Source organism: Schistocerca cancellata, chromosome 3 (assembly GCF_023864275.1).
Source record: "Schistocerca cancellata isolate TAMUIC-IGC-003103 chromosome 3, iqSchCanc2.1, whole genome shotgun sequence".
In the NCBI taxonomy this organism is placed as follows: Eukaryota; Metazoa; Arthropoda; class Insecta; order Orthoptera; family Acrididae; genus Schistocerca; species Schistocerca cancellata.
In genome coordinates this window covers 397,865,568-397,890,004 of record NC_064628.1, presented here as the reverse complement: position 1 = coordinate 397,890,004, position 24,437 = coordinate 397,865,568, and the positions used below count along the sequence as shown (strand labels likewise).

General features: G+C 40.9%; 1 protein-coding gene across 1 annotated transcript in view; it reads left to right on the top strand.

Moving 5' to 3' along the window:
* The window catches only part of LOC126176334 (amine oxidase [flavin-containing] A), a 252,211-nt gene that overhangs the window by 97,689 nt on the left and 130,085 nt on the right, over nucleotides 1-24,437 (top strand). The window contains exon 3 of the mRNA XM_049923486.1: nucleotides 24,205-24,361. Within this exon, the coding sequence (XP_049779443.1) occupies nucleotides 24,205-24,361 (157 nt within the window). The remainder of the gene's footprint in view (nucleotides 1-24,204; nucleotides 24,362-24,437) is intronic.

Genomic DNA, 24,437 nt, shown 5'->3' with positions numbered 1-24,437 from the left:
GTATAAAGTGAGTGTGTCAATGCATTGTTCTGCCCAGCATAGTTTCCTATTGTCTAAGTCAGGTTTGTACCTTCTAAACAGTATTCTGTTATGGACAATATAATACTGGTCAGTTGTTTCCCCAATAATAATTCTTTCTCTGTTATGGTATAGGATTTCTCATGTTTCTATAAGACTCTGCTGGCAAAAACTAATGACTCTGATTCTACTTTTCCCTCTTCTACCTTTTCTTGAAATCCAGTGCAACTGCTATCAGTCATAATGCAAAAGGGCAGAGACATAATAGGTCTTGTTAAAATTGAGACTTGACATAACTGTTTTTTTATTTTTATTTTTTATTTCTACAAATGCAATGTGGCACTCTTGATTCCAGTAAAAGAGGAAGGAAGCATGATTTGATTTACTGTCCTATCCACATTGAGGTCTTGGCTCTTGATTCCAGTCCCATATGCTGTTCTTTTTCAGTAAATTACATAAGCAAGTGACACAGAGTGCTTGATTATTTACAAATTTTCTGTGAAACCTGTTAACCAAAACAGTGTTTTAATTGTTTTTTATTCTTGAGTACAGGAATTTTAGCAATGGTTTCAAACTTACTTCCATCTGGTGCAATTTCTTTTTCTGCTATACACATCAAAAAAAGTTTTGCATCACCTCGGTTCTGAGAGTCTTGGAACCTGTACAGAAAGTTGGAATACAGATCAACGAAAACATCATTTCCACCCTTTTTATTGCTCATGAAAACCACACATTGCATGTTGTACCACCATACAGCAAGACCTTCAGAGGTGGTGGTCCAGATTGCTGTACACACCGGTACACGTCCTCTCGCATTGATCCATGCCTGTATTCATTGTGGCATACTATCCACAAGTTTATCAAGGGACTGTTGGTCCAGATTGTCCCACTCCTCAATGGTGATTTGGCATAGATCCCTCAGAGTGGTTGGTGGGTCACGTCATCCGTAATCAGCTCTTTTCAGTCCATCCCAGGCACGTTTGATATTGTTTATGTCTGGAGAACATGCTGGCCACTCTAGTCAAGTGATATTGTTATCCTGAAGGAAGTCATTCACAAGATGTTCATGATGGGTGCATGAATTGTCATCCATGAAGATGAATGCCTCACCAATATGCTTCTGATATGGTTGCACTATTGGTCGGAGGATGGCATTCATGTATCGTACAGCCATTACGGTGCTTTCCATGACCACTAGCATGCCACTAGAATGCCACCCCGAAACAGCAGGGAACCTCTATGTTGCTGCACTTGCTGGACAGTGTGTCTAAGGTGTTCAAACTGACCAGGTTGCCTCCAAACATGACTCTGACAATTGTCTGGCTGAAGGCATATGCAACACTCATTGATGAAGAAAACGTGATGCCAATCATGAGTGGTCTATTTGGCATGTTGTTGGGCCCATCTGTACCACGCTGCATGGTGTCATGGTTGTGAAGATGGATCTCACTATGGACATCGGGAGTGAAGTTACGCATCATGCAGCCTATTGCGCACAGTTTGAGTCATAACACAACAACCTGTGGCTGCACGAGAAGCACTAATCAACATGGTGGTGTTGCCGTAAGGGTTCCTCTGAGACATAATCCACAGGTAGCGGTCATCCACTGCAGTAGTAGCCCTTGGGTGGCCTGAGCGAGGCATGTCATCGACAGTTCCTGTCTCTCTCTATTTCTCCTCCATGTCTGAACAACATCGCTTTGGTTCACTCCAAGATGCCTGCACACTTCTCTTGTTGAGAGCCCTTTCTGGCACAAAGTAACAATGCAGACATGATCAAACTGCAGTATTGACCAGTGGAATGACTGGAACTGATTGGCTGTTGGACCCCTTCTGTCTAATAGGCGCTGCTCATGCGTGGTTGTGTACATCTTTGGGCAGGTTTAGTGACATCTCTGAACAGTCAAAGGGACTGTGTCTGTGATACAATATCCACAGTCAACGTCTATCTTCAGGAGTTCTGGGAACCATGGAGATGCAAAACTTTTTGATGTGTGTATAATGTACCATAGAAACTTCAACTCCCTCACCCAAAATTTACACTTTTCTAACCTTAATGTCACACCCCCCTAGCTTCAGACACACTTCATTTCATAATCCAAGATGTTCTTCTCAAGTTTTACTAGTTATTAAAATGTCATCTGCATAGATGATTAACTTTGAGTTTACCTTGTCCCCCAAGACAAAATCTAAGGCTCTATATGCTTAACCACAGATACGAGGGTCAGTCAAAAAGTAATGCCTCCTATTTTTTTTTCTACGTTTAATTGTCAGGAAATTTAAATGCAATTACATAGGTTGAAAACCACAACATTGAGGATCATTTTGTCATTTTTCAATGTAATCTCCGCCCATCTCTACAGTTTTGGTCCATCTTTGAACAAGGGCATGTATCCCAGCACGGTAAAAATCACAGCTCTGCTTCCTAAGCCATTGACGCACGGATGTTTTGACGGCCTCCTCATCTTCAAAATGAATCCCACGATGAGCTTCTTTTAGTGGCCCGAACAGATGGAAGTCTGATGGTGCCAGGTCAGGGCTGTATGGGGGATGAGGCAAAACTTCCCATCCAATTTTGACAATCTCGTCAGAGGTGTGACGACTGGTGTGTGGTCTTGCATTGTCATGCAAAAGAACAACATCTGCCATTGATTTTGTTGGGCGAACTCGCTGAAGACGTGCTTTAAGTTTGTTGAGGGTTGTGACGTATTGAACAGAATTTATTGTGCATCCCTGCTCCAAAAAATCAACCAGAATCACACCCTCTGTATCCCAGAAAACTGTTGCCATAACTTTCCCTGCCGATCGCACAGTTTTGAATTTTTTCTTCCTCGGCGAGCTTGTGTGACGCCACTCCATTGACTGCCTCTTTGATTCGGGTTCAAAAAAATGCACCCATGTTTCGTCCCCGGTCACAATTTTTTTCAGAAACTCATCTCCCTCCAAACGGAAGCGCTGCAAGTGTTGGGAGGCTATTGTTTTCCTTGCCTCTTTATTCTGATCGGTTAACATTCTTGGAACCCACCGTGCACAAACTTTTGAGTACCCCAATTGTTTAATAATCGTGATCACACTGCCTTTACTAAGAGAAATAATGCGACACACTTCATCTGCAGTCACCCGACGGTCACCACGAATGATGTCATCAACTTGCTGAATGTTGTGTGGAGTCACTGCACTCACCGGCCTGCCGCTCCGCTTTTCGTCAGTCAACGGTGTTTGCCCTTCAGCTTCCTTACAACGATGAACCCATCGTCTAACAGTGCTGACATCCACTGTCACAACACCATACACCTTCTTCAGTCTTTCATGAATGCGTATGGGCGTTTCACCTTCTGCATTCAAGAATTCAATCACACAACGCTGTCTCAAACGAACATCGATGTCGGCCATCTTACAAACTTCTGCTGTGCTGCCACCTGTTGACACAGAAAGTTACTACTGCAGTGGATTGCAGAAGAAGGTTTGAGGAATGGCGCCAAATTCAAATTTTTCACTTAACTTAATTTCTTTAAGTAGAAAAAAAATGGGAGGCATTACTTTTTGACCGACCCTCGTACATTTAGTCCAAAAAGCAAGACACAGTATTGGAAACAATTCCCGCTGTACAAAAAGGCTGCGTATTTCCTGGAATCAGGATCGAGGCACACTTGGTGAAAACCTGAGTTCAGATCTAAGCCAATCATATATTTGACACAATGAAATTTGTGAAAGGGTTCATCAATGTTCTCAGGGTTGAATTCTCTCTTTTTAGATATTTATTAAGCTGTCTGGAATGCAATACAGGTCTGACCCCTTCATCTCGTTTTGATACAACTACCAGTGGTTTGTTATAGTCATTCCCCCATGTCTCCATCCCTTGAATTTCCTTTTCTACTGCTTTTCTTTTTGCAAAAGGTATTCCATAAGGTTTTAAGAAAAATGTAACATGTGTTCTGAGGCTTAATTTACCTTGGTAATTCTTCACCCTTCCTGGTCTGTCACAGAATACACCCTGAAATTCCCAAAAGACTTTCTCTAACTGTTCTTTCTGACTGGAATCTAAAATGTGACTGCATCTACTTTTCTGTTTATGCGTTCTTCAAAGCTCTGATTATCCACTGGATCACTAGGAACCTCTTTTAAAATTGTGATTTATTTGTCCATATCATATATATCCTAATCATTTAACTAGAGTACAGGAGACACATCAAAATATGATTAATACAATTTCACTGATATAAAGCAATTATTAATAAGATGGAGTTGTATTTAAACATTAATGCAACTTTTCAGTGAAAAGATACCTTTACATATTCACATAGGAAGGCAATATATAAATTACATACTGTTCAAATATTAAGTTCATCATTCATGAAATCTTCATCTGAGTTATAGCATTACTGAAGCGGAGTATCATGTAGCTTTCTTTTCAGTGAATCTAGGTTCATACTCAATATGTTCTTGGCTTTTAATTTGTTTTAAATTTTCATTCCCATATACTGGGGAGTCTGAGCATATAAGATCAAACAATGAGCAGGGAGCATAAAATTTCCTTTATTTCCTGTATTATAAATGTGATCAAAGCAGTTCTCTATGCATAACTTTAAAGTGGAACACAAAAACATGATAATACCGTAGATATACAGGGAGGATACTGTTAATAGTTTCAGATTTTTGAACAATGGGCGATATGATTTCCTAGGATGCACGGACATGTTTCTAATAAGTCTTTTATGAAATTTCAGTATGCACATTAAGTTATTTGAATTTTCCCCTTAAATAATGCTCTACCTTATAACTGACTGGAAGTAGCTATGGTACGCAATTTTCCTTGTGTCTTTGCCAATATTTCCACTGCAAATGCAAAGCTACATAATTTGTTTACTAGATATTCCATGTATTTGTTCCAATTTAAATTCTTGTGTAGGTTTAGCCCTAAAAATTTCACAGAATCCACTTCTTGTATATTTTGATTGTTATGGTTTATTTTAATTTCCTGGTATGTTGACTGTTTTGGCCTGAACTGGATCACGTTGGTTTTTGGGATGATCAATGTTAATCTGCTGAGATGAAACCATGTTTCTAAATAACCTATTGTGTTGATGATGCAGACAGAGATAGTTCCTGGCTCATGCTCCTCAATTAATACAGATGTGTTATCTGCAAATAAAATAGATGGAACTTTTATATTGAGTGACAAATCGTTAATGTAGAATATAAACAAAATAGGTCCTAGGGTAGAACCTTGAGAGACACCTTGTTTTATTGTCTTCCATTCAGAATAATAAATAGCTCCATTTTCAGAGACAATCTCTCTTTGTTTCCTATTGCACAAGTACAAGGTAAGCCAGTGTATAACACTACTCCTAATTCCATACCTGTCATGTTTATTGAAAAGAAGTGCATGATTTACTAAGTCAGAGGCTTTTGTGAGGTCACAAAAGATCCCTGAAACTTTAATTTTACTATCTAATTTTCAACAAACTCGTTAATTGCATCAATAGTGCTTTTTCCATGTTGAAAGTCAAATTGTGTTTTCAAAATAATCTCATATTTTTCAACAAAATTTTGAATTTGGATGAAAACTATTTTATTGAATACTTTTGACAGGACTGGAGCAAGGGATGACAACTTTCCATTTCCTCTCTTGACTCTTTTTCGAACAGCAATTTTACTTCTGCATACTTTATCATCTCTGGGAAACATCCGCATCCCGCTCTGGTCAAGGTGGAGATCCCGGTTGTGCGTCTATCATCTCGTACGACCACCAACAGCATGAAAGCCCACAATGTCTCCAGCCGAGACTCACCTGTGGTACTCCATACTGGTGTGTGTGGGGAGGGGGGGGCTGTGTAATTCTAGGGGTCTGCATTTATGTCTCTTGGTGTGTACATGTATACGACTACTGTGGAAATATATATTTATGTGCAGATATTTGTGAACAGTTTGTTCAGTATACCTCTACACGCATCTCGTTCCCATAAATGTTTTGCTCATTTTCTTGTTTATGGTCTGCAACAATTGGTTTTTTCACACACTACAGAACACTTGATGCTTCAGCTCTTTATTTATTTCTGTCATTAATCATATCTCACATTTCAAAATGTCTATATCACTTAAAAGCACTTTATAATTTCATCTTTTGACTTCACTGCTGAGGCTAAGCATGTGTTTTCTTGTTCTAAACAGTCGGAACACAATAACTGTAAACTGCCACTAACAAATTTCAAACATACTTTGGCACAATTTTCATGTAACCAAAAACTGCATTTAATGCACAGAATTATTTTAACTGTATGTTTTTGGCACTTCTTACTTGATGCCCTATTACTTTTATTCTTTTTTGGGAGAGATGTGACCCTGGACCCCACACCCAGTGCCATCTTGCCTAGCTAGAGTATATGTCTGTTTCTGTTATCCTGCATGTCTACATTCTGTGACATGGTTATAGTCATTTCCACAATTCAACAAGGTATATATCTGTTTCGATGGTTACTGCATCTTTGGGATCTGTTACCGTTCTAGTTTATCCATCCCATTTTAGGTATCCATCCATACCAAACAGAAAATTTCTGTCAACAGTGAGATCACAAGACAACCATCTCAAACTATTTATTATCAATCTCAAAAGTGAAAATTACTTGACTCTGGGGATATAACTAAGTGAAGTCACTTGGAACAATATTGCTGACCTGAGGTAGCTCAACTAACCTGCAGTTAGTTCACTCTGATTGATGTTTGTGACAACAGATGCTCTGTGTTTGAGTTCGCTAGCAACTGTAATTAACATCAAAATTTTTAGGAATCTGGTAATTCTTACCACAGGTTTTTGTGTTGCCTTAATAGAAATCTCATTTTGTGTATCTGCTTCAATTCTTATAGGGAATTATCAACTTTTTAGCTCAACTGATTAAAAGATAATCAGCAGGTTTAATTTAAAGTTATTTGTTCACTGCCTTGTAATACATTGCACCAGCCAAAATGCAGCCCCACTGTGAATGCTGTTCTCCAACACATGATCATGGCCCTTTGGTTCTGACATTTGTAAACAGTTGGAAATTACCCTGACCACTATCAAATGACTGACAGCTGCTGCAAAACAGTGTGCTGAAAGAGCTCCCCAGAGCCATGTATCTGTCATACCTGTATCAGAGGTACCTCAGGTATTTCTCTCTCATATGTCATGTGTCCACTTGACAGCCAGTGGCTTGTCAGAGGCAGATCTAGGTGTCATGAACAGGGAGGATGAGAACCAGGGATGACTCAGGGTGTTGTACTGATTCCCCAAACCAACAATTTTGAGGTGCTATCTTTCACTGAAACTGAAACTGAGCCAGAGGGACTCATTTCACCTATTTTGGGGAAACTTGTTTTGTCCTATGTCAGGAAGAGGCAAATGCAAAAGAGTAGGGTCTATTAATCATTGGCCGTTCAAACTTGCAGGAAATGATAGTACCCCTTAGGAAAATGACAGCAAGGGACAAGAAAGGACACCAGGTGCACTCAATGTGTATGCCAGGGGAGCCTCATGAAACATGTTGAAGAGGCTATTCCTGCAGCCATTGAGGGAACTGGGTACAACCAACTGCACATTCTGACACATGTTAGAGCAAATGATGCCTTTTGTCTGGGCTCTGAGGTCATACTTAGGTCATTCCAGCAACTGGCATAGAAGGTTGAAAAGATCAACATTGCACATGGTGTTTCGACAAAGGTCACAATTTGCAAGATTGTCCCCAGAACTGATCATGGTTCTTGGGTTCTGAGTTGAGTGGAAGGGCTGAAACAGAGACTCTAAAGGTTCTGTGACAACCTAGGCTGCGACTTCCTGAACTTGTGCCATAGGGTTGAGAACTGTAGGAGCTCCCTAAATAGGTCAGATGTGCACTACACATCAGAGGCTGCTACACAGGTAGCTGAATGTGTGTGGGGTGTACACAAGGGTGTTTTAGGTTACGTGACTCTCCGGAATGCAATCCAGGTAACAATAGCTGTAGGAAACCCAGAAGTAACAGTATAAAATCGAAAGAAATGCCTCCCACATGTGAGAGTATTAAAATTGTAATGGCAAACTGCTGAAGCATTTGCAACAAAGTGCCAGAGATTTAAGCGCTCATGAAAAGCAGTGAAGCTCATATTATATTAGGTACAGAAAGCTGGTTGAAACCTGAAATTGATAGCAGAGAGATTTTTGGGGGATATTTAAGTGTATCTCAGAAGGATAGGCAAATGGCAAATGGAGGTGGTGTATTTGCCACAGCAGACAACAAACTCAAATACACCAAGTTAGAAATTGAAGCTGCATGTTGGATTGTTTGGGCAAGACTCAGTATGGGGAAGGGGTGCATAAAATGGCAATTGGATCTTCTATCACCCATCAGACTCATCTCCTGATGTAAATGAAAATTTTAGAGATAACCTCAGTTCACTTGCACATAAGTTTCCCAATATATCAGTGGAGACTTTAATCATTCAACAATTAATTGGGAAAATTACAGTTTTATTAGTGGTGGGCATGATAAGACATCTTGTGAAAGTTTACTAAATCTGTTATCTGAAAACTACCTAGGCAGCAAATAGACCTGATCTGTTTGAGGATGTGCACATCGAAACTAGTATCAGTGACCATGACACAGTTGTGGCGGTGATGATTACCATGGAATAAAGAACAACTAAAATGAGCAGAAACAAGGTAAAAATCAGTAGTGTCACATCTCAATGAGTAACTTGAAACTTTCAGCACAGGGTAGTAGCATGTGAAGAGGAACTCTGGCTCAAGTTTAAAAGAATAGTTGACCACATGCTGCATAGGTATGCACCCAGTAAAACAGACCATAGTGGGAGAGAACCTCCATTGTATATAGTAGTTGTAAATAAACTTATAAAGAAACAGAGATTACTGAATAATAGGTGTAAAACCCAAGTGCAGGGCTATAGATAGAGAACCCAAAGAAATTCTGTTCATTGGTAAAGGCTGTTAGTGTCACCGAAGTTAGTGTCCAGTCCCTAGCGAATGAGACAGAAACTGAAATTAATGGTAGCAAAGCAAAAGCTGAAATGCTTAACTCCTTTTTCAAATGTTCCTTAACATAGGAAAACCCAGGAGAATTGCCCTAATATAACTGTAGTACCCTTGAAAAAAATGTGTGGTGTCGATAGTTCGTATCAACCACGAAACTTAATATCTGTGAACTCTAAGGGCTCTGTCGAGCCTCCATCTTAACTTTACTTTAGTCAGTTCTTTGTTACACTTCATTCTGTATGGATGCAGTGTCAAGTGTAAATATATATGAGCTATGACATATATGGGAATTAAGTTTCTATATCCCGATTACTGATCCCATTCCTATAGTGGTGACCCCGCAGTTCGTTCGTGTTTCGTGTCTTCCGCTCCAATGTTTACGCAACAAGTTATATGCACTATGCAGTGACTATGCCAAACAATGTGGTGTCGGGAGTTCATAGTTCGTATCGACCATGAAACTTAATATCTGTGCACTCTAAGTGCTCTGTCGAGCCTCCATCTTAACTTTACTTTAGTCAGTTCTTTGTTACACTTCATTCTGTATGGACTCAGTGTCAAGTTTAAATATATATGAGCTACTACATATGTGGGAATTAAGTTTTTTATATCCCGATTACCAATCCCGTTCCCATAGATGAATGAAATAAGTATTAGTGTCAGTGGTGTTGAGAAACGGCAGAATCATTTAAATTGGACAAAACTGCAGAGCTACATGGAATCTCTGTCAGATTCTATACTGAATTTGCAGTTGAATTTGACCCTCTTCTAACTACCATGTATCATATGTCCTTGAACAGAAAACTATGCCCAGTTCTTGGAAAAAGGTGCAGGTCACACCTTGTCTACAAGCAGGGTAGTAGAAGTGATCCTGCCCAATACCTTTGACGTCGCTTTGTTGTAGCATTTTAGAACATATTTTGAGCTCAAACTTCATGAGATATCTTGAACAGAATGATCTCCTCAATGCTAACCAGCATGGTTTCTGAAAAAATTGATCATGTGAGACCCAACTGGCACTTCTGTTGTATGACATACTGGAAGATTTCGATCAAGGCAATCAGGTAGATGCTGTATTTCTTGATTTCCAAAAAGTATTTGACACAGTCCCAACCTATGCTTATTGTCAAAGATATACTCAGATGAGGTATCAAGTGAAATTTGTGACTGAATTGAGGACTTTTTGGTGGGGGGTATGCAACATGTTTTCTTGGATAGAGATTATTGTCAGACGTAGAAGCACTTCAGGTGTTCCCCAGGAAAGTGTGTTGGGACCCTTGCTGTTCATGTTGTATACTAATGAACTTATAGACAATATTAATAGTAATGCAGATGTTGCAGTTATATGTAATGAAGTACTAGCTGAAGGAAGCTACATAATTATTCAGTCACATCATGATAAGATTTCAAAGTGGTGCATAGATGGGAAACTTGTTTTAAATGTTCAGAAATGTAAAATTTTGCATTTCACAAAACAAAAAAAAAACATAGCATCCTATAACTATAAAACCAATGAGTCGCTGTTCGAAGCCCATTCAGTCACAGCTTTGTTTAATTTGTGGGAGAGTGTGACAGAGATGCTGAAGGAACTGAACTGGAAGACAATTTAGGATAGATGTAAACAATCCCAAGAAAGTCTATTAAAAGAGTTTCAAGAACAGAAAGTCTATCAACAAAATTTAAAGAGCAGAAAGTCTATTAACAGAGTTTCAAGAACCGGCTTTAAATGATTACTTCAGGAGTATAATTACTGCATGTACAGAGGCATTCAAACAATCATTCTTCCTGCGTTCCATATGTGAATGGAATAGGGAGTAACCCTAATAACTAGTACAATGGGACATACTCTCTGCCATGCACCTCACAGTGGTTTGCAGAGTACAGATGTAGATGTAAATGTAGATGGTTGCTGCTGATAGCTACTGACAAATAGCAACTGCCGATGTCAGTGCTACAACAATCTTTGTTTATTTGTATGTTAGTTTCTTCATAGACAAATATAATATTCTTTGGTTTAGTAAGAGTATATAATATACTTGTATTTAGTAAGACCCCCCCCCCCCCCCCCCATGAACCATGCACCTTGCCGTTGGTGGGGATGCTTGCGTGCCTCGGCAATACAGATAGCCGTACCGTAGGTGCAACCACAATGGAGGGGTATCTGTTGAGAGGCCAGACAAACGTGTGGTTCCTGAAGAGGGGAAGCAGCCTTTTCAGTAGTTGCAGGGGCAGGATGATTGGCTGATTTGGCCTTGTAACCCTAACCAAAATGGCCTTGCTGTGCTGGTACTGCAAATGGTTGAAAGCAAGGGGAAACTACAGCCATAATTTTTCCTGAGGGCATGCAGCTTTACTGTATGGTTAACTGATGATGACGTCCTCTTGGATAAAATATTCCGGAGGTAAAAATAGTCCCCCATTCAGATCTCCGGGCGGGGACTACTCAGGAGGACATCGTTATCAGGAGAAAGAAAACTGGCGTTCTTCGAATTGGAGCGTGGAATGTCAGATCCTTTTATCGGGCAGGTAGGTTAGAAAATTTGAAATGGGAAATGGATAGGTTAAAGTTAGATATAGTGGGAATTAGTGAAGTTTGCTGGCAGGAGGAACAAGACTTCTGGTCAGGTGAATACAGGGTTATAAATACAAAATCAAACAGGGTTAATGCAGGAAAAGGTTTAATAATGAACAAAAAAATAGGAGTGTGGGTAAGCTACTACAAACAGCATAGTGAATGCATTATTGTGGCTGAAATAGACATGAAGCCCACATCTACCACAGTAGTACAAGTTTATATGCCAACTAGCTCCGCAGATGATGTAGAGATTGATGAGATGTATGATGAGATAAAAGAAATTATCCAGGTAGTGAAGGGAGATTAAAATTTGATAGTCATGTGTGACTGGAGTTCAATAGCAGGAAAAGAAAGAGAAGTAAACATAGTAGGTGAATATGGAGTGGGGTAAGAAATGAAAGAGGAAGCCGTCTGGTAGAATTTTGCACAGAGCATAACTTAATCATAGCTAACACTTGGTTCAAGAATCATGAAAGAAGGTTGTATAAATGTAAGAGGCCTGGAGATACTGGAAGGTTTCAGATAGATTATATAATGGTAAGACAGAGATTTGGGAACCAGGTTTTAAATTGTAAGATATTTCCAGGGGCAGATGTGGACTCTGACCACAATCTATTGGTTATGACCTGTAGATTAAAACTGAAGAAACTGCAAAAAGGTGGGAATTTAAGGAGATGGGACCTGGATAATCTGACAGATCGAGAGGTTGCAGGGAGTTTCTGGGAGAGCATTAGGGAATGATTGACAAGAATGGGGGAAAGAAGTACAGTAGAAGAAGAATGGGTAGCATTGAGGGATGAAATAGTGAAGGCAGCAGAGGGCTAGTAGAAATCCTTGGATAACAGAAGAGATATTGAATTTAATTGATGAAAGGAGAAAATATAAAAATGCAGTAAATGAAGCAGGCAAAAAGGAATACAAACATCTCAAAAATGAGATCGACAGGAAGTGCAAGAGGGCTAAGCAGGGATGACTAGAGGACAAATGTAAGGATGTAGAGGAATATCTCACTAGGGGCAAAATAGATACTGCCTACAGGAAAATTGAAGAGACCTTTGAAGAAAAGAGAACCACTTGTATGAATATCAAGAACTCAGATGGAAACCCAGTTCTAAGTAAAGAAGGGAAAGCAGAAAAGTGGGAGGAGTATATGGACGGTCTATACATAGGTGATGTACTTGAGGGCAATATTATGGAAATGGAAGAGGATGTAGATGAAGATGGAATAGGAGAAATGGGACTGCGTGAAGAGTTTGACAGAGCACTGAGAGACCTAAGTCGAAACAAGGCCCTGGGAGTAGACAACTTTCCATTGGAACTACTAACAGCCTTGGGAGAGCCAGCCCTGACAAAACTCTACCATCGGCTGAGAAAGACATATGAGACAGGCAAAATACCCTCAGACTTCAAGAAGAATGTAATAATGCCAATACCAAAGAAAGCAGGTGTTGACAGATGTGAAAATTACCAAACTATTAGGTAATAAGTCACAGCTGCAAAATACTAACACGAATTCTTTACAGACGAATGGAAAAAACTGGCAGATGCCGACCTTGGGGAAGATCGGTTTGGATTCCGTAGAAATGTGGGAACATGTGAGGCAAAACTGACTCTACGAGTTATCTTACAAGATAGATTAAGGAAAGGCAAACCTACATTGATGAGTTCTTCTCAGGTTATCAGCCAAGTGGTGACGTTGTCTTGTCACAACGTTTCAATGAGTTTTGTACCCATCATCTTCTGGCGAAGTGTCAGGATGTGGTGTTCTGCTGGATAGGAGGATGCCACTGCCTTCAGATCAGCGTCGGCACACAGATTGGATAGCCACCGGGTCTCGACGCCAGTCCACGTCGCGCCCCCCCCCTCCCACTCCCCCACCCCCCACGTACACTGTACCCTCTTCCTTAGGAACGTGATTGGCCGGCCTACAGTAGCAGACGACGGCTAAGCAGCTATATAGATATGCAGAACACAGCATCCCGACACTTCGCCAGAATATGATGGGTACGAAACTCATTGCAACAAGATGACGCCACCACTCGGCTGATAACCTAAGAAGAATTCATCAGTGGAATATGCCAAGAAAGACTGAAATTGCACAAACCTACATTTCTAGCATTTGTAGACTTAGAGAAAGCTTTTGACAATGTTGACTGGAATACTCTCTTTCAAATTCTGAAGGTGGCAAGAGTAAAATACAGGGAGCGAAACACTATTTACAATTGTACAGAAACCATATGGCAGTTATATGAGTCGAGGGGTATGAAAGGGAAGCAGTGGTTAGGAAGGGAGTGAGACAGGGTTGTTGCCTATCCACAACGCAATTCGATCTGTATATTGAGCAAGCAGTAAAGGAAATAAAAGAAAAATTCGGACCGGGATTTAAAATCCATGGAGAAGAAATAAAAACTTTGAGGTTTGCTGATGACATTGTAATTCTGTCAGAGACAGCAAAGGACATGGAGGAGCAGTTGAGTGGAATGGACAGTGTCTTGAAAGGAGGATATAAGATGAACATCAACAAAAGGAAAACGAGGATAATAGAATGTAGTCGAATTAAGTCTGGTGATGCTGAGGGAATTAGATTAGGAAATGAGACACTTAAGGTAGTAGATGAGATTTGCTATTTGAGGAGCAAAATAACTGATGATGGTTGAAGTGGAGAGGATATAAAATGTAGACTGGCAAAGGCAAGGAAAGCGTTTCTGAAGAAGAGAAATTTTTTAACATTGAGTATAGATTTAAGTGTCAGGAAGTCATTTCTGAAAGTATTTGTATGGAGTGTAGCCATGTATGGAAGTAAAACATGGATGATGAATAGTTTGGACAAGAAGAGAATTGAAGCTTTTGAAATGTGGTGCTACAGAAGAATGCTGAAGATTAGATGGGTAGATTACATAACTAACAAGGAGGTCCTGAATAGAGTTGGGGAAGAGAGTAATTTGTGGTACAACTTGACTAGAAGAATGGATTGGTTGGTAGGACATGTTCTGAGGCATTGAGGGATCACCAATTTAGTACTGGAGGGCGGTGTGGAGGGTAAAAATCTTCGAGGAAGACCAAGAGATGAATACACTAAGCAGATTCAGAAGGATGTAGGTTGCAGTAGGTACTGGAAGATGAAGAAGCTTGCACAGGATGGAGAAGCATGGAGAGCTGCGTCAAACCAGTCTCCGGACTGAAGACCACAACAAGAAGAACAACAACATTTAGTAAGAATAGCACCGTCAGCAATATTTGCTGGTTTTATTCATACACACCAGTTTCAATGCTACAGTGCTACTGTACAAGATACAAAATCTGAATGTCTATAGTTCTTTTTTAATCATAAAACTACATTAGACTGATCCAATTCCAACAACATATGTACGTATAATAACCATAGTAGTGAAAACTTAATAAAACATGTAAACTATAGATGATGTCTACACTGTGTCATATTTGTAAGTATTGTGATAAAATCAAATGGCTTACGAGATAGTGTATTACTAGGTACCTTAAAACATATTAGGCTATGTCAACCAGAAGAGGACTATGTTCCTCTTCCATGAATCACATAAAACAATTCAAATGCACGTATATCCTTCAACTTGTATGTGTACTTCTCCTCCGTGGTAATACATCTGTATTGTGGGATATTTGCTTTATCACAATAATTACAAATATGACACATTGCAGACACTACCCGATTGATGAATGGAAGATCTCATACAGAAATTTGAAAATATACAGAGACAGATGGGGTGGTAAGCACTTACCTGATCTCAGTACAGCTGACATTCCCACAAAACCAATGAAAGTAGATAAAACCTAGCTTTCAGAAACATGTCCCTTCATTAGGGAAGAGAGAGGATGGAGGGAAAAAATGGGAAGAACAGAAAGTGGATGCAGGTCATTCAAAACCTAGTTTGAGACGACAAGGAGAAGGTAAGTAAAGATGGAGTAAAGGGTGTCAAAGGGAAGACAAAGATGTGCATATTAAACACTGTACCAACTTCAAAGCAAAGAGGATAGTTTGACAAGTAAAGAGGCATATGCGAGATAAGATGATTAACACCATATAAGAAGAAATCAAACATGGAAAATCCAGGATGCAATGAAACAATGTTATGAAAAGTGTTTTTGCTGTTCGCCATATAGTGGAGATGCTGTATCACACACACACACACACACACACACACACACACACACACACACACACATGACCACATTCGCTGGCAGCTGAAACAAGTCTACGAACAGCAGTGCATGATGGCAGAGGCAACCGGGTGGGGGTAATGAAGAGGCTGGGAGAGGGGGAGGGACAGTAAAGTAGTGCTGCTGCAGTAGCATCCAGGGACGAGGTTGAGAGAGGGTAGAGCAGCTGGGTGCAGTCAGGAGGTTAGAAGGAGAGCGGCGGCAGGGGGGGGGGGGGGGGCAGTGGAGGAGGAGAGAAGTAAAAAGGCTGAGTGCATTGAAGGAATAGAGGGCTGCATAGTGCTGGCATGGGAACAGGGAAAGAGCTAGTTGAGTAAGGAGAGAAAGATATCAAAATAAGTAATGAAAAGTGTAAAAAGAAGGGGGCTGTGTGGTGTAGCAAGCACTTAGGTTACTAGAATTATGCTGGAGGGCAAATGGTTTGCTTGTGCCCAGAGTGCTTATGATTCATTATCTTTTCTTACCTTCCCCTTGTTACCTCATATCCTATGTTGTGAGTTCTCTCTTTTCCATTTTCTTTCCCCATTTTTCCCTCCCTCCTCTATCCTTTCTGATGAAGAAACAAGTTACTGAAAGACAGTTTTTATTTATTTTCATCAGTTTTGTGTGAGTGTGACTGAGCTAAGATTTGTAGACATTATTTATAGCCCTTTTGTTATTGAGATATTAACATTACGCTGATGACATGGAATTGGTTCAGTCTAATGTTGTTGTTGTTGTTGTTGTGGTCTTCAGTCCTGAGACTGGTTTGATGCAGCTCTCCATGCTACTCTATCCTGTGCAAGCTTCTTCATCTCCCAGTACCTACTGCAGCCTACATCCTTCTGAATCTGCTTAGTGTATTCATCTCTTGGTCTCCCTCTATGATTTTTACTCCCCATGCTGCCCTCCAATACTAAATTGGTGATCCCTTGATGTCTCAGAACATGTCCTACCAACCGATCCCTTCTTCTGGTCAAGTTGTGCCACAAGCTCCTCTTCTCCCCAATTCTATTCAATACCTGCTCATTAGTTATGTGATCTACCCATCTAATCTTCAGCATTCTTCTGTAGCACCACATTTCAAAAGCTTCTATTCTCTTCTTGTCTAAACTATTTATCGCCCACATTACACTTCCATATGTGGCTAGACTCCATACAAATACTTTCAGAAATGACTCCCTGACATTTAAATCTATACTCAACGTTAACAAATTTTTCTTCTTCAGAAATGCTTTCCTTGTCATTGGCAGCCTACATTTTATATCCTCTCTACTTCGACCACCATCAGTTATTTTGCTCCCCAAATAGCAAAACTCCTTTACTACTGTAAGTGTCTCATTTCCTAATCTAATTCCCTCAGCATCATCTGACTTAATTCGACTACATTCCATTATCTTTGTTTTGCTTTTGTTGATGTTCATCTTATACCCTCCTTTCAAGACACTGTCCATTCCGTTCAACTGCTCTTCCAAGTCCCTTGCTGTCTCTGACAGAATTACAATGTCATCGGCGAACCTCAAAGTTTTTATTTCTTCTGCATGGATTTTAATACCTACTCTGAACTTTTCTTTTGTTTCCTTTATTGCTTGCTCAATATACAGATTGAATAACATCGGGGATAGGCTACAACCCTGTCTCACTCCCTTCCCAACCACTGCTTCCCTTTCATACCCCTCGACTCTTATAACTGCCATCTGCTTTCTGTACAAATTGTAAATAGCCTTTCGCTCCCTGTATGTAGTCAATAGCATAAACACCACTCAGGGAATAGGCCTGAAGCCTGTTCCGACTAGCCAGCTGCTGCCTACAGGGTAGTACAGGGAGCAGTTTATGATCATGGATTCACATGAATAAAACCAGTAAATGCAGCTGATCGTGTTGTCCTTAGTATATAAGACACAATAACAGCTACTGTGCAGATATCCACCAGATGATGGATGTATGGAGAAAAAGAACATTTCTTTCAGGTTGTGACCAGATGTTAAAAGTCACATCATAACTCTTTAGAAGCAATTAGAAAAATACAATAATTTAAATTACCAATGAGAAGGTAATCAACTCCTCTGAAAGGAGTTCTTTAATATTATAAAAACACTTATTAGTATAAAAATTCTTCAGTAGCACTTCAGGGCAACTTCCTTAAAAACCTTTTAAATATCTTGGAAGTCTGATGTTAGTTTGAGCCTCATGTAATAGGAACTACATCTTCTGTGTTATACTTTGCCAGGCAATATGCACAGTATCTCCTTGTGTAATATGTGTATCAATTTCAATCTAGATTGTTGTGATGTTATATTTTTAATTTAGTTGTCCAGTTTTAGAAATAGTACCCAGGGGCCTCACCACTCTTTGGTGGGTACATGCTTGGCTACTGTTTGGCCCCTGCCTTTGCAGCATCTTTTCCCTTATTGCTGTATGTCTGTCCTCTTGCTTGCTTCCCCCTCCCTTGTGTAATATGTCTGGGATGTTGTTGGAAATAAATTCTTCATATACAGTTGCCAATATCAGAATGGTCTGTCCACTCCTTTTGTCCCTTCTTTCTTTTCTTTGTTCCCTATCGCCTATCCTTCCTCCATTTTGGGATTTGAGGTGTGCTCCTGAAGGACAGCCCATGCGTCTGACGTGTAACAGGTGACTGGGAAACGTGTAATTCCCAGCCCCAAGTTGACATGTAGGATTCACACGTACCCCCTGGTATAGGCCAGGCCCAGAGAGGGAGGATTGCCTGAGCTGCCACCTTCCTAAATTGCTGATTGGTCCCTCTGTCAGATGCTCAGGAGGTGTGATGTGAGGTGTGAACAATCAACTAACGTGGGTGTGCCCCCTTCTGAGGGGGTGACCCCCAGTTGGAAGGAGCATGCCATCTGAGATATTGCCAGTCATGGGGGATTTTCTCACAATGAGCCAATCATCTTTTTCACCACCATTGTCTACCAAACATAGATGGAATGAGGCTAACGATTGAAAGACCCTCCCAGCTGCACCATGGTTCTTTGTGATTTCACATACTGAAGGTAGTCACTCCTTTGCTGTGGTAAATCCATTTATTATTCAGAAAGGTATTGATACAATTGCTGGCTCTGTGAAATCCTGCTCTTATTTGGACGATGGCACTTCAATTTTGGAGACTGCTTCTGATTCTCAGGCACAACAAATGTTTGCAGCTTCACTCCTCCACGGCTATCCTGTTAATGTCAAGGCCCACTGAATGCTGAATTCTTCCTATGGTGTTATGTACACTAGGCTGCTTAATGGTCTCACTCAGGCAGAAATCCAAAAATATTTCTCTGATCAGGGTGTCATTGTAGACCAGCAGGTGATGAAAAAAGCAGATGCATCCTTAGTGCCCACACCCACTCCCTTTCTCACTTTTGATCGAGTGGTGCTTCCATCAAAGATCAAAGCAGACTATGAAGTTATCAGAGTATGACCTTACATTCTGAATGCAATGTGCTGCTACCAGTGTCATCATTACAATTACACTTGCTTGTCCTGTTAACAACCATCCAAATGTGTAATCTGCGGTAGGAATGCTCACGAGGGCGATTGTCCACTTCCTTCTCCCCACTTGTGAACTGCAATTGTGACCATGCCACATCCTCCCAAGAGTGTCCCATGTATCTTGATGAGTGGGCTGTCAAGGAGATCCAGGTGAAGGAAAAAGTGCCTTAGCTGGTCACTCACAAGTTGTTGGCTAGTCGGAAACCTGTGTTCAACCATCTGGCACTTACAGTACTGTTCTCACTACATCTCGCTCCATGAAGCACATGGCCATGCAGACATGCAACCTCAAATTTAGCCCTGTGGTTGTGAAATCACATAGTGTTATGGTAGTGTTCCCATCTCCTCCTCCAGCTGTGCAACAAGCCACCAAACTTTTGCCCACGGGGTGAAGTCACTTGCTACACAACTGGCTGGCTGGGAAGGACGGAAGGAATATTTCCCCAATGACTTCCTACATCCTTCCAGCCAACAAACATCTGAGTCTTCCTCTGCCAACTGGAAAGACTCCAAGAAGTCAAACAAAGATAAATGGTCTTCTCCTTTGCAGACTCGGATACCCTCACCCGGCCGACCTCAGTGTTGCCAGTGTGCACTGGGCAACTCCCTCACCCTTTTCTGCTGCTCAGTGACTTTAATGTGCACCATTCCCTTTGGGGCTTGCCCAAAACCTGTCAGAGAAGTGCCCCTCTTGTCTGACCTTCTCAGTCACTTTAACTTCATCTGTCTTAACACGGCAGCACCCATGTTCCTTTCAGACTCCACTCACACCTGTTCCCATTTAGACCTCTCCTTCTGCTCCCTCTGCTCATCATCTCAAGTGGTCCGTTTTCTCTGACAAGTACTCGAGTGACCATTTCCATGTGCCATCTGACTGCTGACTACTACCCCATGTATGTGCACACACAAATGGCAGCTTTCTAAGGCTGACTGTAGGCTTCACTTTTCCCAGGTGACCTTCAATGAACAACATTTCCCTAGTTGCAATGACCAGGTAGAATATCTTACAAACATCATCCTTACTGCAGTAGAATGTTCCATTCTTTGCACTTCCTCTTTACCATTCTGTGTCCAGGTTCCTTGGTGGACTGAGTTGTGCCACGATGCCACTCATGCATGGAGATATGCTCTCTGCATTTTTAACCATCATTGTACAATAGCAAACAGCATTCGTTACAAACAATTGCATCCACAGTGTCATCACATTCTTTGGGATAGCAGAAAAGCTAGCTGGATATCCTTTACTAGTTCTTTTAACAGAACCACTCCCAGCCTCCGACACCTGTCTTGGACCAAGGTCCATTCCCCAATTTCCAACCTGACAGTAGCATAAGATGTCTTAAAGGCCCTACTGCTATCTCCAACACCTTGAGCCACTTTGTGCAGAGATTTTGAGCTCCACCCACTATCATTCTGCCTTCCTCCATTGGAAATGAGTAAAGGAGACTCTGGCAATACCCTTCTCTTTTCAGAATTGCGAGTGCTACAATGCCGCATTTGCTATGAGGGAGCTAGATCATGTTCTCACTTCATCTTGATCCTCTGCCCCTGGGCCAGACAATGTTCACATTCAGATGTTGCAGAACCTTTCTCTTGCAGGCAAGCACTTTCTCCTTAATACGTACAATCATATCTGGGCAGAGGGCACGTTTCCCGATGCTGGCATGAAGCCACTGTCATACCCATACCCAAGCTTGGCAAGAACAAACACCTTCCTTATAGTTATCACCCCATTTCTCTCACCAGCTGTGTTTGCAAGGTAATGGAATGTCTGATTCATTCCCAGCTGGTATGGTGGCTCAAGTCTCACAGTTTACTAAGGACTCCACAATGTGGATTTCAAGCATGCCATTCTGAGGTTGACCATCCCATCACCTTGTCAACCCATATCATAAATGGTTTTCTGTGGAAATACCAGACTATAGCCATGTTTTTCGATTTGGAGAAAGCCTATGACATCTGCTGGAGGACTGGTGTCCTCCATACTTGCTACATGTGGGGCTTCCAAGACCACATGTCCCATTTCATTTAAGGAATTTTTAAAAGACAGAGTTTTCAAGGTACATTTTGTTTCTGCCTTATCAGACATCTTTATTCAGGAAAACAGTGTGCCTCAGGTCTGCGTCCTGAGCGTCATCCTCTTTGCTATCGCCATTAACCCTACAATGGCCTGCCTCCCACCGGGCATCTCCGGCTCACTTTTTGTTGATGATTTTGTGATCTGTTGCAGTTCTCCATGGACTTGTCTCCTTGAGCAGTGCCTTCAGTGAAGTCTCAGTCATCTTTGCTCATGGAGCAGTGACAAAGGCTTTCACTTTTCCAGTGACAGTGCCATTTGCATGAATTTCTGTCAGTGCAATTGGTTTCTTCCACTGTCTTTACATCTTGGGCTTGTTGCTCTTCCCTTCATTGAAAATATAAAATTCATGTGGCTCATGCATGATAGGAAACCCACATGTCTTACCTTGCTACCCACTGTACTTGGTCCCTCAATGTCCTAAGTGTCCTCAACACCACTTCCTGGGGAGTGGGTCGGACCATCCTCCTCTGTTTGTGTCAGTCCCTTGTCCATTGGAAACTAGACTATGGGTCTTTTGTTTATGCATCTGCACATCCATCCCTCTTATGCCATCTCAATACTGTACACCATTGTGGCATCTGTTTGGCCACTCACGTGTTTTACACTAGCCCGGTTGAGAGTCTGTGGGCTGAAGCTGCCGAATTACTGGTGTCATACTATTGTGATTCTCTGCTCAGCATATATGCATGCCATTTTTCTTCCATGCCTGGCCACCCATCCTAAGCCTCCTTCTTTGATGACTCCTTCGACTGCCAGTATGGGGTATGGCTGTCTTCTCCTGGAGCTCACTTTCAGCTCTTGCTCCAGCAGCTTAACTTCATGCAACTTGCCACCTTTCCAATGGGTGTGAACCCTTCACCACCTTGACCTGGTGCAGCAGCCCTCATTCACCTTGGCCTTCATTCACTTCCTAAAGACATTACTCCAGCCTCACTCTATCACCATAAGTATCATGTTCTTTGCACAGAACTTCGCGATAGTACCTTCTTGTATACTGATAGCTCTCAGACTAACCACAATGCCGGGTGTGCCTTCGTCATTGGCACCAACATTTTTTGGTATTGGCTTCTGGACCGCAGCTCAGTATTTACAGCAGAGCTCTTCGCCCTGTATCAGGCCACACAGTGCATCCGGCAACATAGGCTTTTCAGTATTGTGTCATCTGCTCTGACTCTCTCAGTGCCCTTCAGAGCCTCTGTGTGCTGTCACTTTCTCACTCTTGATGGAGCCACTGTGATTTTTTTGTGGGTTCCTGATGGGAAACAAGGCCACTGACACTGCTGCCAAGGTTGCAGTCCTCATACCTCGGCCAGCTAGTTCTTCCATTCCCTTTGATGATCTATATGCTGCCGTCTGTCAGCAGGTAGTGTCACTTTGGGATAACCACTGGTTCTCCCTTCAAGCCTCTCCCATAGGCTTGGATGACCTCCTCTCAGCCCTCTCGCCGCTAGGAGATCATTTTAGTATTGAGCACCATCTTTTTAGCCATTGCATTTGTTAAGTAGTGACCCCCCTCCACTATGTGCTCATAGCCCTCAACCTCTGACAGTTCACTGTTTCCTTACAGAATGCCCTTTTTTAATCACTTATGTTCTCATTTACATTTCCCTCTGAGTTATCAGCCATTTTAGTGAACGATGCATGGGCTTTTACTTTTTATCCATTGTAGCAATATGGCGAAGGACTTTTAATCTTTAGTTAAGACCTTCATTTCTCTGTGGCGTATTTTATAGACCTTTCTCCAAGACACTGTTTTTAGCTGTCTTCTTTTCTGTCGATTCAGCTTCATGTATAGTCTTTTTTTAACTCCTTTTTTTCCTTAGTGTTCTACAGTTATGACATGGGAGTGTTTGACCCTAATTTTTTCTGTGCCCTAAAACAAAACAAAACTAGTTTTAAAAATATATTATAACTGTGTAATTAATTTCTTACTGTTGATAATCCCTTTTATGAATCATTATAATTGAGATTGCAAGTCATTTGTACTTCACCTCCCCCTTCCTTTTTTCACAGTATGAATACCCTGTTTATATTCTTTCATGCAGCACATTCCCTTGCTATAATTTCACATGTAAGGCACTAATAAACTATTAAAATACACTGTATGCATTTGCTCATAATACAGAACTCTTGACATTGTCATTATTGTATAAACTGATTATTGTAACCTTTTTTGTGCAGTATCAATATAATTAGATTATAGAAGCCAATTTCTTGGCCATATAATACTTTATTAAAATGAAAATTACAGCAGCACCACATTGGCAGTACATGTGCATGTACTGACTGTGCCAACACGTTGCTGCTTTAATTTTTAAATATGATGATAGCTGAGCTACTCCCAACATGTAAGGACCAGTATAATCACATGAATTGCAGCTCTGTGGATTTGGAGTAGCTAGCAGAATATTGACTTGTTTGTATGAGGAAGCACTGAACTTATGACCAAAATCAATGAGAATGTCATAAGTTATTACACATTGCTGTTTCACACGTGTGTTGTAGATGGCAGGATGACATGGGAGAACTACACTTTCATGCAGGCTGATCTGGATGGTGAAAAATGTTATACTAAGTGTCATGGTGACCACTTTTGTGCACCTGTTGTTCACAAGAGTTGCAGTCATGGGATGGTCCATTTTTGTAGTGAACATCAGATACTCTCCCCACAGGAGCTCAACCAGTCACCACAAAGTCTTATTTTCTCACATTTGTGTTGTTGCTCGTGAAGTTCTCATAACTTGTTCCATCTGAAAACAATGAGAAAGAATATTAAGATGATAAAGGTTAAATATCAGACTTCATTCATTGTATGATATATAATTTTAAGAAATAATTTTGTTCCAGGTTGAGAATATAATGAAAAGAATCAACTGGAATGAGCCATTAGAAGATCCGTATGTTAAAGAATTAGACAGCATGACGCTGGAAACTTTTCTCAACTGCCATCTTCAAACACAATTAGCTGTTGGTATCATGAAATCATTCATTCAGACTTGCATAGGTACGGCTATTAAAAAGTAATATTTGTTTTTATATTGTTTTACTGCTGGTACCATAAATATGAAATGCTTTGGTAG